At 38.1% G+C, this 19,852-nt stretch overlaps 1 protein-coding gene across 1 annotated transcript; it reads left to right on the top strand.

Annotated features, from left to right (window-relative positions):
* The first annotated feature begins 4,096 nt into the window (after positions 1–4,096).
* LOC129725441 (uncharacterized) lies at positions 4,097–10,653 on the top strand. Its single transcript, XM_055681295.1, has 2 exons — positions 4,097–4,386; positions 4,442–10,653. The coding sequence occupies exon 2, from the start codon at positions 8,026–8,028 to the stop codon at positions 8,947–8,949; it is 924 nt and encodes a 307-aa protein (XP_055537270.1). The 5' UTR covers positions 4,097–4,386; positions 4,442–8,025; the 3' UTR covers positions 8,950–10,653.
* The last annotated feature ends 9,199 nt before the right edge of the window (positions 10,654–19,852 follow it).

Below are 19,852 nucleotides of genomic sequence, written 5' to 3'. Positions count from 1 at the left end.
ACTTTTGCATCATTATTTATGAACAATTATAATAGCTAAGTTATGACTCTCCAGCATCACTGCTTTACAGTGAAAAGTAACCTCGTTGTATTTTCTACGTGACGATTGCGTTATCGAATTCAGCCAATCAGCAGCCGGTTCAAATTGGTTGAATGTAACGGTGACCAGCTGTCACGTCTTGTCTTAGCATCAGGCAACTGTGGAAACAGCAGACACACCATCAAGTGTGGAATGTGTTTGTAAAAAATCAATTTGTCAATCGTGTAACTACTGTATTCCGGAATCCTGTTGCCTGTCTCTCTCTTTGCTCCCAGAAAAAAAAACCCTGTTCCCATGTATATCCCGAAAATATGCATGTGTCAACGTACAGGCATGAAAGTGAGAGAAAAAAAATAAAAAAAATAGATGTATATACACGAAAAAAAAAATATAAAAATATGTCTGGTTTCTTAATTAAATTGATCGTGTATCACTAACCCTATGTTAGAAAGATTAGCCACTAACTCTTCTAACATTTTGATTTTCGTTAATCAATTCATCAACTCGTACATTGAATTCAACTGGGACAAAATGGCAAACACGAATGACACAACAAATGATACTAAAATCATCTAAGAATGGTGCAACAAACGACGCAAAATGACACGAAATTAAGGCCTAAACACAATGTATACGTTGCGGCTGCGTTTGCGACTATTGACAGTTGCATTTTCCGTCAAATTAACGTCAACGCAACGCAAACGTATCCATTGTGTTTGAGACAAAATTGACATGAAATTTGTGGTACCTTAGTGTGAACCTGTCATTCTTTTATGTTAGTTTCAGTGCCTGAATACGGACCTGAACTGGGTGTGGTATATACCGTTTCGCTCATAGTTTTTTCCCATTTTATTATGAACTAGTTGAACATTCCCGGCGATGCTCGGGATCAAAGGTTTCAAAGATAGATTTTTTTTATATTTCATTGCTGCATTAGTTCAACTCACTTCAAAAATATAATTTACATCTTATACTCCCATCATCATCACGTCTTCGTCAGTGGTTTTCTTCGGACCTCTTTTGCATAAGATTGCGCCAGTAAAACTACCGAAGAAAACCACTGACGAAGACGTTCGTTACCCTGCTTCATATTCTGAGAACGCGCAGAACGGAAATACCCATATTGGATTGTTTTTTTTTTTGTGATTTTGGGCTGATTTACAGAAACTGGAAGTCACCATTTTGGATTTCAAAGTGACGTATGGAGTTCTACTTTCAAAAGTATTGAAATTGTTGGCCAAATATCACTTTAGAAGTCATAAATTTGCATGTTTCATGTAGTTTTGTGAATAATATATCAAATTTAGTAATCAGATACTTGTTATTTTTCTTCAAATGTCTTTTCTGAACGTTAACAAACATTTTAATGAAAAAAAAAAAAAAAAAATTGTGTCATCGCTATAAAATGACGTATGGAGGTCCACTTTCGAAAGTATTGAAATTGTTGGCCATATATCACTTTAGGTTATTTTCCTGAAACCGGAAGTCGCCATTTTTTAATCCACAAAACTTTGTAGAAAAGAAGAAAATAAAAGATTTTTAATGCTTGAGCTGCCTCTTAATCGATATTCAAACAAATGAATCGTAACCTTTCCTGCAGCTTAATGTGAGCTCTAGTTTGGATTAACGCAAAAAAAGTAAAACAGTAAGATTTAGAGCTGAATGACCTTCTGGTTAAAAGCTCTCTAATAAAAATCAAATACAAATTCAAAAGTACAAAAGTAAATCGAATGGCGTAAAATGTAACTATTCACAAAACTACGAAAACATCATAAATGTAAAATGTTCATGCTCGAGACATGGGTTATTCTGCAAAAAAAATTGTAGATGAAGGAACAACGAACATTTTATTGCAAAAAAAAACAAATCATTGAATTTCGATTCAGAGGCGAATTGTGCATAAAAAGTCAAAGTTTCGCATGTAATCGTATAAAAACGTATAAATTAAAAAAAAATTTCGGTGATTTTCTGTATTCTGTATGCTGTATGTGGTCCTCGTGGCTCTGTGGTTAGCGATGTGGATTGGCTCCCACACGGTTGTGCTATCGGGTTCGATCCCCGATCAGGTCGAGAATCTTTTCGAACTGCAATTTTTCTCGACTCAGCTCTGGGGCACGGTGTATCGTTGTTCTTATCCTACAACATGCAAAATGTGCTAAAACAATATCGATAACGAATTTTCTCAACTAATCTGGTTGATCGAGAGCGCTATTAGAAGGCTGCAATATTGTTGTGCTGTAGACAGAAAATCATCTTCAAACATACATTTTATATTTTAACACAAACAAACATTTTAATGGAAAAAGAATCACATGTCATCGCTTTGAATTTTGATTTAGAGGCAAATCCAGCATAAAAAGTCATAATTTTGCATGTTTAACGCAGTTTTGTGAATAATATCTCAAGTTTTAGTAATCATATACATTTAATTTTTCCTCAAATGTCTTTCCTGAACGTTAACAAACATTTTAGTGAAAAAAAAAATCATATGTCAACGCTTTGAATTTTGATTTAGAGGCAAATTTAGCACGGAAAGCCATAATTTTGCGTGTTTTCGGTAGTTTCGTGAATAATATCTTAAGTTTTAAAATGTGAATAAAAGTGAATAAAATCTCAAGTTTTAGTAAACAGATATTTGTTACTTTTCTTCTAATGTCTTTCCTGAACGTTAACAAACATTTTAATGTAAAAAAAAATCACATGTCATCGCTTCAAATTTTGATTTAGAGGCAAATTCAGCATAAAAAGTCATAAAGTTGCATGTTTCACGTAGTTTTGTGAATAATATTTCAAGTTTTAGTAATCATATACTATTTATTTTTCCTCAAATGTCTTTCCTGAACATTAAAAAACGTTTTAATGAAAAAAGAATCACATGTCATGGCTTAAAATTTAGTTTTAGAGGCAAATTCAGCATAAAAAGTCATAATTTTGCAAGTTTTACGTAGTTTTGTGAATAAAATCTCAAGTTTTAGTAAACAGATACTTGTTACTTTCCTTCAAATGTCTTTCCTAAACGTTCACAAACATTTTAATGTAAAAAAAATCACATGTCATCGCTTGAAATTTTGATTTAGAGGCAAATTCAGCATATTTTTGCTTGTTTTACGTAGTTTTGTGAATAAAATCTCAAGTTTTAGTGATCAGATACTAATTAATTTTCCTCACATGTCTTTCCTGAACGTTAACAAACATTTTAGTATAAAAAATCATATGTCAACGCTTTGAATTTTGATTTAGAGGCAAATATAGCACAGAAAGTCATAATTTTGCGTGTTTTACGTAGTTTCGTGAATAATATCTCAAGTTTTAGTGATTAGATACCAATTATTTTTTCTCAAATATCTTTCTTAAACATCAACGAACATTTTAATGAAAAAAGAATCACATGTCATCACTTTGAATTTTGATTTGGAGACGAATTAAGTATAAAAAGTCATAATTTTGCATGTTTTACGTAGTTTTGTGAATAATATCTTAAGTTTTAGTAATCAGATACTAATTATTTTTCCTCGAATGTCTTCCCTGAACATTAACAAACATTTCAGTGAAAAAAGAATCATATGTCATCGCTTTGAAATTTTATTTAGAGGCAAATTTAGCACAGAAAGTCATAATTTTGCATGTTTTACGTAGTTTTGTGAATAATATCTCAAGTTTTAGTAATTAGATAACTATTTTTTTATAACTAATGTCTTTCCTGAACATCAGTGAACATTTTCATGTTAAAAAACCTACATGTCACCGCTTATTATTTTTGATTTAGAACGATTCAAAATGATGATGATTACTGTACACCACAGAGACTGAGGGAATAATATCAATAAGATCAAGCGTTACGGAATTCCATTTTTATATAGTAAGATTATATTCGAGCACCCCCACATTGTTTCAAAATCAAGCAGCTCTTATGCAACCTTGTGCACTACTTGAATACAAGTACTACAACTGACAGCAAATTTAGCACGCGTTAAACATTGATGCCAGGTGCATTTTTGACTTGCAACTACAACACATGTTCAAAGATTAAAAAATAGAAACGATCCGGTGTTTGTAAGGTTTAGGCGCATGTAGAATTTTTTGTTTTTCTAAAACGAAGGAGTGATCTCTAGTGAATAAATTTCAGTCATTGATCGACTTTTATTAGTTATAAACGATTAACCGAATTTGACATACGACCGTTCGAAAATTCATATTCAACTTCATTCAATTTCGACCTTACCAAGCAAAAAACCATGGGACCCAGCGAAATAACTGATTCAGCAAACGAAGAAGTCCTATTGGGAGTATCTAACCCTGAAGCAAATCATTTTCATGTAGTCCATGTAAGGGAAATTTCTCACATCGGTAAGATTGAATGAATTCTCAGAAATGACTAAAACCGAAAGATTTCGTTTCACAGTTGTCACGAGTAACGCGAGAGAGACAAAACAAGCGTTAATTCGACGAAAACAACCTTCAAATGTATTTCCCGAGAATCCAAACCAAAATTATCTGCTTCATCAAAGGAGTTCCAAAAAACTTGAACCAAACAGTGATGAAACTCAACATGGAGACTAAAAATGACGTGATTTCGGTAGAAAGAAATGAAGCATTTTATCAAGAAAAAACCCTGCTGACAATCCAATGAGTGAATGTTCCAGAAAAAGTTAAAATTTACGGCTGCATTTTCAAGGTAGTTATACATCTTCCCATCCAAATTGCAAACTTTTGCACAGAGCAATACAAAAAAGATTATCCGGAAAGAGGGGGAAGATTACGAATTCTGCAGGACATGACGGATAAACAAATTTCCTATGTAGAAGCTGAACAAACGAAGATCACGTACGACGGATTCACTTGGAAACACCTCACGAACTTCTGGTCCAAATGGAACATCCGAAACCCTCTAAAAACCATTGCAGAACCTGCAGACAATATATACACAGAGCAACTGGTTTTAAAAGATTCATACACGAATTGCGAACCATCTTTCTATCTGAATTCCTAGCAAACAAACAATTAAACCCCATGAAAGAACTGCAAGACTGTGAAAACAAGAATCACCACAAGAATCAACAGTGGAGTGTAAAAAAAATCAAAAATCCTCAAAACAACACACAAAGTTTAAGATACTCTTCCAGTAGAGAAGAACTGAGTCAATGTATGTTTGAAAATGAAACCAAAGTGACACTTCTACAATAAATTTGGTTAAAACCAGACGATTCATTCAAGCTAAAACAGTTATTGATGAGAGCCTGGTCTACGAAATATTAAATTTTAGTGGCTTCCTACCGGTCGAATCGATTGCATTAGATTACCGAAAGGATTCGATCGAATACATATCAAGCAATTCGAGACAAACTAAAAACCCTATTCAGTTGCTAAAAAATCTTCCCGGAGAAGTTATCGTGGGAGGCGACTTGAACGCCCATCACAAAGATTGGAATCCGATGGCTGAGAACTGCGCGAAAGTTATTTTATTGGCAAGTTTAATTGAGGATTCCAATCTCATAATCGTAAATGACGGAAGCCAAGCCTGCCTCACCACTCAAAATTGAAACAGCTCTGCTATCGATATATCCTCGGCCACATCGGGACTTGCGAGAAAAACATCTTGGTCGGTGATGGATCACGATTTCATCATATGCCATACTCGTTGAGATGAATTTGAGAATCCAGCTGAAAATAAGCGAAATGTTGAGCAGAGTTTTCGGCTCAGAACAATTACCAGTACGTTGGAGGATGACGCTAGTTAAACCAATCAGAAAGCCGCACAGAGACCAGTCTCTTCCTTCCTCAAAAAAGGCAATCGCTCTGATGAACGTTCAGCTCAAACTCATTAACACCAAAGAATAGTCATTATTAAACCTAGCGAAGGTGGCGTGACTTCTGAAATGAGCGAAACCTTGCACCAGGGGAATTTTTACATTAAACCGTAGAAGATGAAGAAAAATGCCTGCTGATTCAATTTGCGGGTGACTTTGCTCGTGGAAGCAAATGACCCAAAAACCTTGAAGTCGAAGGTAAATCACCAGCTCGGAAAACTTAATCAAGAAATCAACGAATTGAACAACAAAATGCACAGGAGTGATTTTCACAGGCAAATATACCCAAGAATTCGAAATCTGACTATGCTAGGATTCAAATCAACAATACTCACAAATACCTAGGATTCATTTTAGATAGGCTGCTAGTTTATAGGAAGAACATCTAACACATAGGAAGCGTAGGAGCAGAAACATTGCCTATTCTAAAACTTCTTGGATAACGTCAAAGCGGTGCCAGTCCAGAATCATTGGTGAAAATAGGAAATACCCTAAGAAGAAGAAGGATAGAATATGGAGCACAAATCTACGACTCGGCTGCACGAACAAGTATAGAAAAGCATCAAACGCTACAGAAAACATTCTTTCGTCTATCAATGCCAAACCTTTCAAAAGTACTCCCATCCGTGTAATGCATGCTGAAACTGGTCAATTATGTAATGGTAAAAAACAGGCTAATTTTACAGGATATAGCAAAAAGTAAATATCGCATATCGCAAAACTCTCCATGGAAATCAATTACAACCTTACACAGGTTTGCCTCCCGTGATGCCACAATTGAGGCTGAACAATCAGCACATTCCATCGAAATTACCGGAATGAATTGGGAAGTGAAAATTCAAAATCTTTTTGATCCAAACGCTTCAAGAACTGTGGAAATTATAGATAATCGAAAATAGCTGTTTCAGAAAATGAAAGAACTTTGAGAATTTACCACCTACTCTTCATGACAACGCAACAACAGACGGATAAGGAATTTATATGAGAAAATATAGGAATATATTAACAAATAGTTCTTCTATGGCAGTTTGTGGCCTGTGAAGCAACTCCAACAGTTGATCAGCCGACAGAGACAACCCAAGTAACAAAATAGGTTATGACTAAGTTTTTTAGTGCTGTATACAGCCAAAACAGGAGTGCCGTTTCTGCTTTCGTGGCGAATAGACGTTGTTTTTTCAGTCAGCTACGACTCGCACTTAACAATAAACCACACGAAATACAGTACGGTTCTTTTTTTTTCGGTTCGTTTTGTGCTGTGGTGACAATAGCCTGCACATTAGAAGCAGTTCAACTTCTCCGCAGCGGCGGGTGCTGGATACCACGCTACCAGCACCGAGAAGCAGCTGCTGACACCGATAGCAGCAGAAGCAAATCCCCTCTCCTCACCGCCGGGATCTGGATACCCCGCTAGCAGTACGGATCAGCTACTGGATAGTGATCATCCTCTGACATCCACAAGGTTGCGTGTAGGACACGGCAGCTGAAAAATAAAACCGACCTGGATATTCGGTGAAGTATTCTGTTTTTATTATTTTTATTCATTTATTCTTTGCCCATTTATACGAGTGACTTTTTTTAAATTTTAATTCATCTTACTTGGACAAATTGTTTTTTCATTTAATCACTTCAACTTGGTACCCCATTTATACACGGTTGTTTACCGTTAGTGTGCGGTAGAGCATATTGCTCCCGCAAACATGAACGACATGGACAACATGCAGGTGGAATTGTTCCTAGAAGTTGAAACGAATGGAGATGTGATTGAAATATCACCCCGCAGCTCCCCGCTTCCATCTCCACTGCCATCCCCTGCACCTAGTCCACCAAATCCGAACGTGTTAGCTAACGTTCGTATAAAAGCTTACCCGGATGAATTTAAGGGCCCGTACGCTGTCTACTTCCGGCCCATAAAGAAACCATTGAATGTTTTGCGCATTGGCAAGGACCTGACAGAACGGTTTTCGGACGTAACCGAAATCACCAAGGTGAGGCCGAACAAACTTCGAGTTGTCGTGAATAGCTTGAAGCAAGCAAACGCAATTGCTTGCTGCGAGCTCTTCACGAGAGAGTATCGCGTGTACATCCCTGCCAAGGATGTGAGATCGACGGTGTTGTGACCGAAGGGAATCTCACTGTCGATGACATTTTGCGTCATGGGGTTGGCTGTTTCAAGAACCCAATGATGCAAGATGTAAAGATATTGGATGTCAAGCAATTGCATTCAGTGTCCATCGATGAAGGAAAGAAGAAATTCTTTCTTTCGGATTCCTTTCGGGTAACATTCGCCGGATCTGCACTGCCGAACTACATCCTTTTGCATAAGGTTCGTCTACCTGTACGCCTGTTTGTACCGCGGGTCATGCACTGCCATAACTGCAAGCAGTTAGGTCACACAGCCACCTACTGTTGCAACAAGGCACGCTGCAGCAAGTGCGGAGGCAATCATGCTGAGACCACTTGCAGTGAGGATACTGAAAAGTGTCTTTACTGCGAGGGAACTCGGCATGACCTTTCGGCATGTCCCGCGTACAAACAGCGCGAGGAGAAAATAAAGCGTTCCCTTAAGGAACGATCAAAGCGCTCTTTTGCAGAAATGCTTAAGAGGGCTGAGCCACCCTCGACAGGAAACATCTTTTCCTCTTTGCCAACCGATGAGGGTACATCTGACGATCCCGTCGAAGGGTGTTTTTATGCCATGCCAGAAGGATCTAGGAAGAGGAGAATAGTAAACTCTCCTAATCTTTCTCGCAAAGGTCGTAAGATAACCCCTAGCGGAATGACCAATATACCTACGCAAAAAAGAAGCGGTGAAGAAAAACCGAAGCAAGTACCTCCCGGTTTTAATTTCAAATCTAACCAGGAGTACCCACCGCTTCCTGGGACACCAAAAACCCCTCGTGCACCCATTTCTCGATCAGAGGATAAAAAAGAAACAGGGTTTATAAATTTCTCTGATATTGTGGACTGGATATTCAAAACATTCAACATAACAGATCCCCTTAGAAACATTCTTCTTGCCCTTCTCCCTACAGTGAAAACATTTTTGAAACAACTAGCAGCAACTTGGCCCCTCATTTCAGCTATCATATCTTTCGATGACTAAGACGGCGAAAGAGGTTAGGAGTTTTATCACTGTATTACAGTGGAATTGCAGAAATATCATCCCCAAACTCGATTTATTTTCTCATTTAATAAACACTTATAATTGTGACGCTTTTGCGCTTTGTGAAACTTTTCTAAATTCAAATAATCAACCCAATTTCCACGATTTTAACATAATCCGTCGAGACCGAGACTCACATGGTGGAGGGGTACTTTTAGAGATCAGAAAGTGCTACTCCTTTTTTAGAATCAACCTCCCTCGGATCTCGCACATTGAAGTCGTTGCCATTCAAACAAATATGAATGGAAAAGACCCTTGCATTGCTTCGATATATATTCCTCCATCCGTGCGGATTGAACAGAGGCAACTTTCTGACATAGCAGAATTGCTTCTCGCACCTTTTTTGATTTTGGGAGATTTTAACTCCCACTGTCTGCAATGGGGATCGCAATACGACGACGCCCGATCTTCTTTAATTTGTAACTTGATCAACGACTTCAATATGACACTTTTGAATACTGGGGAAGCGACACGTGTACCTAATCCTCCAGCACGCGAAAGCGTGCTTGACCTATCCCTTTGCTCGACATCACTAGCGTTAGATTGCCAGTGGAAAGTAATCAATGATCCTCACGGTAGTGATCATCTTCCAATCGTTATTTCAATTGCTAATGGTTCAACTCCCGCGAATCCTATCAATATGTCATACGACCTCACACGTAACATTGATTGGAAGCGTTATGAGACTTTCATAGCGGAAAATCTCGAGTCTCACGAGGAACTTCCTCCGGAGGAAGAATACGCGTTCCTTTCTGGCTTGATCATCGACGCCGCGACTCAAGCTCAGACGAAACCAATACCCGGGATAACAATTAGACGGCGTCCTCCTACCAAGTGGTGGGACAAAGAGTGCTCTGAACTGTACGCGCGAAGGTCCTCGGCATATAAGGACTACCGAAAGTATGGCTCGGTTAAGCTGCTTCGAAGGTACGAGATACTGGACAGGCAGATGAAGAGCTTAATGAAAGCGAAAAAACGCGGATACTGGCGGCGGTTCGTAAACGCGTTATCGAGGGAAACAGCGATGAGCACTCTTTGGGATACCGCCAGGCGCATGCGGAATCGTAACGTTTCGAATGAGAGCGAGGAGTATTCAGATCGCTGGATACTCGATTTTGCCAAAAAGGTCTGCCCGGACTCTGTTCCGGAACAGAAGATTTTTCGCGACGCGTTTTCAGTAACTACGGAAGAGCCCCCATTTTCGATGTTGGAATTTTCGATGGCTCTCCTTTCGTGCAACAATAAAGCTCCAGGGTTGGATAGAATAAAATTCAACTTGTTGAAGAATCTACCCGATTCTGCAAAAAGACGCTTGTTGAACTTGTTCAACGAGTTTCTTAAGCTAAACATTGTTCCGCACGACCGGAGGGAGATAAAAGTCATTACTATTCAAAAACCCGGAAAACCTGCCTCTGATCACAATTCTTATAGGCCAATTGCTATGCTCTCTTGCCTCCGGAAATTAATGGAGAAAATGATCCTCTTACGGTTAGACAAATGGGTCGAAACAAACGGTTTACTTTCAGATACTCAATTTGGCTTTCGCCGGGGCAAAGGAACGAATGATTGCCTAGCGTTGCTTTCTACTGAAATTCAACTCGCCTTCGCTCGAAAAGAGCAAATGGCTTCTGCATTCTTGGACATTAAGGGGGCTTTTGACTCTGTCTCTGTAGAAGTTTTAAGCGCGAAACTTCATTCGCAGGGACTTTCACCAAATTTAAATAATTTTTTGCTCAATTTGTTGTCAGAAAAGCATATGTATTTCTCACATGGTGATTCGACAACTTCCCGAATTAGTTACATGGGTCTTCCCCAGGGCTCATGTTTAAGCCCTCTCTTATATAATTTTTACGTTAATGACATCGATGAATGTATTGCCAATTCATGCACGCTACGGCAACTTGCGGACGATAGCGTTGTATCCATTACTGATAGCGAGGCTAGCGATCTGCAAGGACCATTGCAAGATACTTCAGACAATTTGTCTGAATGGGCTCTCAAGCTGGGTATCGAATTTTCTCCGGAGAAAACTGAGCTGGTCGTTTTTTCGAGGAAGCATAACCCAGCTCAGATGCAGCTCCTACTAACGGGTAAAACGATCTCTCAGGTTTTAGTCGCTAAATATCTCGGGGTCTGGTTCGACTCTAAATGCACCTGGGCTTGTCATATTAGGTATCTGACACAAAAATGCCAACAGAGGATTAATTTTCTTCGTACGATTACCGGAACCTGGTGGGGTGCCCACCCAGGAGACCTTCTAAGGTTATACCAAACAACGATACTGTCAGTTCTTGAATACGGTTGTTTCTGCTTTCGCTCCGCTGCGAAAACACACATTACAAAACTAGAAAGAATACAATATCGTTGTTTGCGTATTGCCTTGGGCTGCATGCAGTCGACCCATACGATGAGTCTTGAAGTGCTAGTAAGAATTCTTCCGTTGAAACATCGCTTTTGGAATCTCTCTTACCGGTTACTTATTCGATGCACGATCATGAACCCATTAGTAATTGAAAATTTCGAGAGGTTGGTCGACCTTCAATCTCAATCCAGATTTATGACTTTATATTTTGACTATATGGCTCAAAATATTAATCCTTCTTCATACGATTCCTCTAATGTCGCACCTTTAAATACTTCAAATAATGCTATATTCTTCGACACCACCATGAAAGAAGACATTATCGGTATCCCGGATTAATTACGACCGCAAGAGATCCCTAAGATTTTTTCCAATAAGTTCAAACATGTTAGTTGTGATTAAAGGTTTTTCACTGACGGATCTAATCTAGATGAGTCCACTGTCTTCGGTGTTTTTCACGAAAATTTTACCGCCTCCTACAAACTCGATGCTCCTGCTTCCGTGTACACCGCAGAACTTGCTGCTATTCAGTACTCCCTTGGGATCATCGAAACCCTGCCCATAGACCACTACTTCATCTTCACAGACAGTCTCAGTGCCATAGAGGCTCTGCGATCGATGAAGACTGTGAAGCACACCCCGTATTTCCTGGGGAAAATACGACGGTTCTTAAGTGCTTTAACAGATAAAAATTACCGGGTTACCTTAGCGTGGGTCCCTTCTCATTGCTCGATTCCGGGTAACGAAAAGGCTGACTCTTTAGCTAAGGTGGGTGCTATTGATGGCGATATTTATGAAAGACCAATTGCTTTTGATGAATTTTATAGCATTTTGCGTCAGAGAACACTCAACAGTTGGCAATCATCATGGAACTCAGATGAACTGGGACGGTGGCTACATTCCATTTTTCCTAAGGTATCGACGAAAGCATGGTTCAAGGGGTTGGATGTAGGTCGCGACTTCATTCGCGTGATGTCCAGACTTATGTCCAATCACTACACGTTAAATACGCATCTCTTTCGTATAGGGCTTGTAGACAGTAATCACTGTGTTTGTGGTGATGGCTACCACGACATTGAGCATGTTGTTTGGTCGTGTTCCGAATTCTGTGATGTTAGGTCCAAGCTAACAGATTCCCTTCGGGCCCGAGGAAGACAGCTAAACGTTCCCGTTAGAGACATCCTGGCAAGCGGAGATTTCCAGTTTATGTCAGAGCTTTACAGCTTTCTGAAAAACGCCGACATCAAAATTTAAACTCTTTTATCTAATTGTTAGATTTATCATCCCACTACACGAAAATTTATGGCCATACCTTATACTGAAGACACAAAAACGACAACCTGATTCGACTTTAGCGGTACCCGTAGAGGAAAAATTTCCAGATTCAAACAAACGGAATACGCAGTGCAATAATAATAAAAGAAATAATAGTTTACTAGCTAGCAATACTAGTAGCAATAATATTAAAAGTAATAATAGTTACTAGCAATAAGATATCAGTCGATAACAATAATTAAGTTATAAACAAACTCAACTCCCAACCCAAATATCCCTCACCAGAAAAATTGTATACATACTAACCCCAGTAAATCGGGCGTAACGATCACTCTCACTAACAAAGTTTGTTCTTTTTTTTAAGCAAAATTGATTGTAAACACTGCTCCGTTAAGCTACCGCAGATGAGCTAGAAAATAAACAACTTTAAAACTAAAACAGCCAAAACATAAAACTCTCAATGCCGACCACGCGGCTATAACAACCTATTAACAACAGCTATGACCCCATGACTAGGGATACCATCCGTCCTGATTCAGCAGGACATGTCCTGATTTTGAGATCCGTTTGGAGCGTCCTGATTTTAGCATTTGTCCTGATTTTTCTGGATGATGCCGGATGTTCAGAATTGTTGAAGATTGTTCAGTACTTTTACTTTGACTCCGGAACGGAACGGACGATTTTTTTTTCTTTGGTTGAATTTTGTCGAGAGAAATTGTCTAGTTCTTGCTACCCCCCAATTCTTTGACTTTTGGGTCCTAAAGCTATCCAGCTTTTTTGCACCATAATGACGGTCGCTATGATGCTAATCGCTAATATGAGAAACCTCTCTGGTTTCGTCAGTTCTAGGGATTTTTGAGGAATTAGCAACACAAATCTTACCAGATTTATTTCTATTTTGATAAAATACGTGAAGAATTAAAATTGACATGAGCAGAGTTGTCAAAAGGGTGGATGATGTAATACGAACTTTGAATTTTAGCCTCCGCCATTATGGCGCGTAAAAAGCTGGATATCAGTTTTTATATATCATTTGAAAAAGCCGCGTTTTCTGAGCAAAACGTGATTTAAAAAAAAAAAAACAATCGTTTTCCTTCGATTTTAAAATGAAGAATAAAAAACTGCTCGAAATGTCTTAAATGACATTTCGCACACGTACGGTATATGGGAGAATTGACATTTAGGGTATTTTGAGAAGTTTGTTATTCTTCATTTAAAAATCGAAGGAAAACGTTAAACATTTTTTAAAAATCACGTTTTGTTCAGAAAATTGTGATATATAAAAATCAAAAAACCGTGTAAAACTTTAGGACCCAATTTTGAACACTTTACGTTACTGCATTTTTTAGGTATCTTCTAACGCCTAATGCATCAAAGTTGCAAAATTGTGTCGTCCAAGAAATACTTCAAATAAATAAATGTGTGACGTATTTTGAAGTGTGAATCTCAAATTACGTGTTTTATTTAATGATATCTCAAAAAAAAGAAAACACCTCATATCAAATTTGTACCGGAAAAAAATGTCCTGATTTTTAACCCCGACCAAATGGTAACCCTACCCATGACACATGTATCTAATTAGCCCAGGTTTATTGCAGTCATCAAAAATTCATATGCGCTCCATCCTAGAACCAGATGTTTTAAACAGGCCGATTTGATTTCCATAGATAGGCCTCGAAATTTTAACTATGATATATTCTTCAAATTGAACGTGAAGCTATGAATTTTATCTTGGCTCTATTTCTCAATGACAATGTTACATTCCGGCAGTGCCGTGAAAACTAAATTATCTGAATTTTCTATCTATATTGATTGATTGTTATTGTCATTTAAATCGTTTTCGTGCATGTAAAAACACATGCCGTAAAATATTCATGGTGAAACCGGCCACGAATTTTATCGTAATTACTGCGCGCCGTTGTAACTCTATAGAAAATGAATATTTAATCCAAATTTAATTCCTCTGAACTAAGGTGATGATTGAATAAATGCCATGATTCGTCATATTTTATTAAATATATGACTTCCTCTCGAATTTAAAAACTTCTCTGTGATATCGGTGATACAGTCAAATAAAATGCCGATTTAGGATTGCAAGTCATAATTCTGCATTTTTTTTATCTAAGGCGACATGTTGTTTTCGGATAAACCCTCGAACGCATCCCAAATCCTCTATCATGACCGATTGTCCTAATTTGATCAAAACATAGCATATATTAAACCAAACGAGCCTATCACAGTATTCATCTGCCTAAGTTACGATCATTAAGTTTTATTTTAGCCACAAGTATAGTCTGCAGGTTTTGACGTTGACTAACGTCTATATCGAACTTAGGCCCCTGAATTTGAAAATCTAGTAATTCAACCAGGGAAAACCAGAGAAAAGTGGTCAGGTTTTGAGCGCTTATTTTGCAGTCATCTATAATCAGGTTTTCGAGGTTTTGGCATCAATCGATCAGAAATTCTTTTACGGTTAAATTTATGTAACAAAAACAAACTATTGTTTGAGATACACTATTGAAAAATTGGTAATTAATATCGATTGTCTAAATCATACCGCGCAGCCAATCACTACCTCTCTTCCCAAGCACAGTCGACACTAACGGATACAATCGATCTGACTTTGTTGTTATTGTTGTTGTCACTTTCTGTTTCCGATGTTTATGCTGCTGCTAGCGGAAAAAACCTTGCAAATATGCATCTTTTTGTTGGTGTTAATTTTACGACAGCGGCCGGCGCCCCATCATTCTGATTCCAAAACCGCACCAGTGACATGCGGACGCTAGGTGATAGCAGCTGAAAGGAGGAAATACAAAATAGTACCGGTCATCTCGTGCCGGTTTCACCCGCAATGCTGGTGGCTTTAGTAGTAAATGGCTACTGCAAAACACTTAAATGGCTGGAATTCTGGACGGACTAACCAGGAAACTATAATCGGCAACTGGCACCTTTTGGTGCCTCGAAATTTTGGTACAGAAGCGGCTAATTGATTTTTCTGTTTTACCAAATGCTGCTGCTAGCGGAAAAAAACCTTGCAAAAATGCATGTTTGTGTTGGTGTTAATATTATGACAGCGGCCGGCGCAGCTTTCAAGAAACATTTGTCTCTACCATTCCATCATCTATGTAGCCCCTCCCTCTTTCTAATTATCTGACGAAGCCTTGGTATAAAACGTATCGTTCGAACATTTCACCCCATCAGTTTCATTATTAAACCGTACCGGATACATACGGACGCTCGGTGTAAGCAGCTAAAAGGAGGAAAAACAAAATAGTACCGGTCATCTCGTGCCGGTTTGACCCGTGATGCTGGTGGCTACTGCAAAGCACTAAAATGGCTGGAATTCTGGACGGAAACCAGTAAACAAGAAATCGGCAACTGGCACCTTTTGGTGCCTCGCAGTTTAATAATAGAAGCGGTTAGTTGAATTTTATGTTTTACAATTGCTGTTGCTAGCGGAAAAAAAACCTTGCAAAAATGCATGTTTATGTTGATGTTAATTTCACGACAGCGCTAGGTGTTAGCAGCTGAAAGGAGGAAAGACAAAATAGTACCGGTCATCTCGTGCCGGTTTCACCCGTTATGCTGGTGGCTGTTAGTAATAAATGGCTACTGCAAAATACTAAAATGGCTGGAATTCTGGACGAGAATAATCGGAAACTGGTACCTTTTGGAGCCTCGAAATTTTGTTACAGAAGTTTTGTAAAAGAAGCGTTGCAATTCCCTCTACTATTTGCTTTAATGGAATATTTTTTTTTTTTTTTTAAGAATACGGTAGTCAACGTCATGCGGTCGTGTCTTGAATACCACCCTCCTACTTTTTAGTTTTATTTGGTCGTCAGAGGGACTATCATATAACTTCATGCATATGACAGTTGGCATAGAATGGCTGTAAAGAATATTTGCGGATCATATTTTATGGTTCTCAAATAAAACCAAAATATAATCAAAGACTTTAATGTAAGTGAACATAAAACGAAAACAAAACAATCCTAAGTCTTTGAAGCATTTTGATTGTTACTTGGGAAGTGTTTTCAAATATGGCATTTCTGTTCTTCACACATGCAGACGTTCATGAATTTAAGATATATACAATGCAACCATGATTCATGAAGCTAATGCGATGGCATCACTAGAGTTGCCCATGGGAGTACTGGAGTATGAAAGTGTGTGTCTCTATAATCTTATATGTATGAAAAATGAGAGAATGTGTGGTTCGTATTCAGATTCTAATTTCCAAATACTGCTAGGATTATGTAATAAATCTGGGTGATTGTGTGTGTTACATTGTCATCGCAAAAAGCCATGCAGTGTGTGTATCGTCAGCAAGCGGTTGTGAAAACCAATAAGCAGGAGAGAGACTAATACCAATTTGCTTTATGCTTCTACACTCACCTATGATATCAGAGAATATTCTATCAATGAAATTTGCAGCAGGTTATCGGACCACTTCGGTAGTGAAGTTTTCGGTAGGTTTTCTGCAGCATTCTAAATAATGCAAATATATAACGATATTCTTACTCATAGATATCTATACTGCCGCTCATAGCAAGTCCGTCCCATTTGCGTTTTGATGGTGACGAGAAAACAGCAATTGAAAATCGTAACGCTTCAGGTGAAATTTTGCACTCAAATGCTTTTTCAATCAAGACCATGAACAGAATTTAGTACTGCAATGACAATCTAACACTTTTGCATCATAAAACTTGCATAAACACCGAAATTTAATTAAAATTTGTTGAAAATCATAAGCTGGGACTCACATGCGATTACTTTTACGGTACGAAGCCAAAATGATAGCAAGTTAGTCCCATAGCCAGCTATGACCGGTGATGAAAAACAAACTACTCCAAACCGATGGCGGTGCTAATAGCTTGCGTATGGAATGAAACTCGCTGGTCAATTCATAAATAACCCTCTCTCGTGCTTCATTAAACAATTATTTTGTGAGAAGCATAACACAATGTACCAACTGCGGCACTCAAAATAAAATTTGATTTTGTTTTTACATTTGATACTACTGATAAATTCAAAATCAGTTTAGGTGTAGGAACTTGTTCTAAATTTTTCTAAGAGCGGTCACACGTTCGTGACGGCGGACAGCTTCCACGTAGCAGTGGAAGCAAATATGAAAAAACTCCTATAGCTTAGGAAAATGATTGCCCCGTTTAAAAACAGCTAAGTAGCGTTCTGAAGGATTTGATATGACTGACAAATTCTTCAAAACGAAATTCACGACAATAATTGAACAATTCTTAACCACGTCTTCACATAAAATACGGATAAAATACGAAAAGCAGTATTTACTAAAGAATGCTTTGTGTTGTTAACACAGTGACACACCTAAAACGTTCACTGTCAACAAACAACAGCTGAAAGAAGCTACTTGTGGAAACTTTGTCTTGAAGAAAACATTGTACTATCAGCTAGAGCCACACGATGTAGAACGTGTAAAATTCAATCAAACCTCCTATCGAATATCACTTGGGACTTCCAATTCTAAACCTGAAGATCATAAGTTGCTCGATCAGAAAGAAAAAACAAAAATGTAACAGAGGCTGTTAGTTTGTTATGTGAAAAACCTTTCAGATTATGTTTTGATTTTGATCCCGTTAGATGTTAAAACAACAGAAATCATAACAAAAAATATTCTACTAATATCAAACCCATATCAAACTTCGTTAGTATTGTATCTGCTTTCTAACAAAATTAGATAGCATAAAGAACAGTATAATAACAACCATTGTTATAAACAACAGGTCTTGATAGAGACGCAAACATTGTTAGATTTGTTTCAGAACAACTTCATTTCAGGATTTGTTATTATAACTCATTCAGATCAATTTTGTTATCGAAAGCAAATGGGAGAATACAAAATCGTATCAAAATATGTTATTTGTATCTCCCGTTGATAAAATTTTGTAATTTTTTAGTTATGCTCTTCTGATCGGGTGTGGTAAATATCACATTTTTCATAATCATCATTGGCTGTAGGGTTAAATTGCGAAGATTTTTTCAATGGGACCGACTTGCGATCACTTTTGCTATGGGACAAACCAACTTGCTATTTTTTTCATGGTTCCTCAGAACGAAGTATTCAAAAATATTTGTTTTATCGAAAGTAGATATAAAAAGGAATTGATTCCATAAATAAACTCAAAATTGATAAAAATGCAATTGGGACGGACTTGCCATGAGCGGCAGTATACTTATGTACACAGATATGTCCACACATACATTCACACGCATACACCCATAGAGACACACATACATATGCAATCATATCTTCTATACATATAAAAATGCAGCTCTGTCTGTCTGTCTGTCTGTTCCATATAGGCTTGGAAGCTACTGAACCGATCGGCGTGACATTTTGTGTATCTGGGTTTTAGGGGCCGAGAAAGGTGACTAAAATAGTTCGAGACCCCTCCCTCTTCTGTAAGGGAGGGGTCCCATACAAATGAAACACAAATTCATGCACATCTCGAAAACTAACCGTGCAAATGGAACCAAATTTGGCATGTGGATGTTTTTGGGGGTAACAAAATCATCCATAATGGTTTGACACCCTTCCCCTTCTGGAAGGGAGGGGTCCCATACAAATGAAACACTAATTCATGCACATCTCGAAAACTAACCAAGCAAATGGAACGAAATTTGGCAGGTGGATGTTTTTAGGGGTAACAAAATCATCCATAATGGTTTGACACCCCTCCATCTTCTGAAAGGGAAACAAATGAAACACAAATTCATGCACATCTCGAAAACTAACCAAGCAAATAACACCGAATTTAGCGGGCGGGAGTTTTTAGGGGTATCAAATATATCCATAACAGTTTGACACCCCTCCCTCTTTTAAAAAGGGATACAAAAGACACACAAATTTCGCACAGCTCGAGAACCAATCCACCAAATAGAACCAAATTTGGCATGTAAATGTTTTTAGAGGCAACAAATATGTCCATAATGGTTTGACACCCCTCCCTCTTATGTGAGGGAGGGGTTCCAAACAAATGAAACACAAATTTCTGCACTTCTCGAGAACTAACCAAGCAAATGGAACCAAATTCGGCAGGTGAATATTTTTAGGGGTGACAAAGATGTCTATAATGTTTCGACACCCCTTCGTTTCTGAGAGCAAGAAATTTTTTTGACTCCAGACGCCATTGTTAAATGTAAGATGGAAACTTCCGGTTTCTATCCGGA

The sequence above is a fragment of the Wyeomyia smithii genome, chromosome 2 (genome assembly GCF_029784165.1).
Source record: "Wyeomyia smithii strain HCP4-BCI-WySm-NY-G18 chromosome 2, ASM2978416v1, whole genome shotgun sequence".
Classification (NCBI taxonomy): domain Eukaryota; kingdom Metazoa; phylum Arthropoda; class Insecta; order Diptera; family Culicidae; genus Wyeomyia; species Wyeomyia smithii.
Note: the sequence above shows the minus strand (reverse complement) of the source record. Positions and strands in the feature narration are given on the sequence as shown.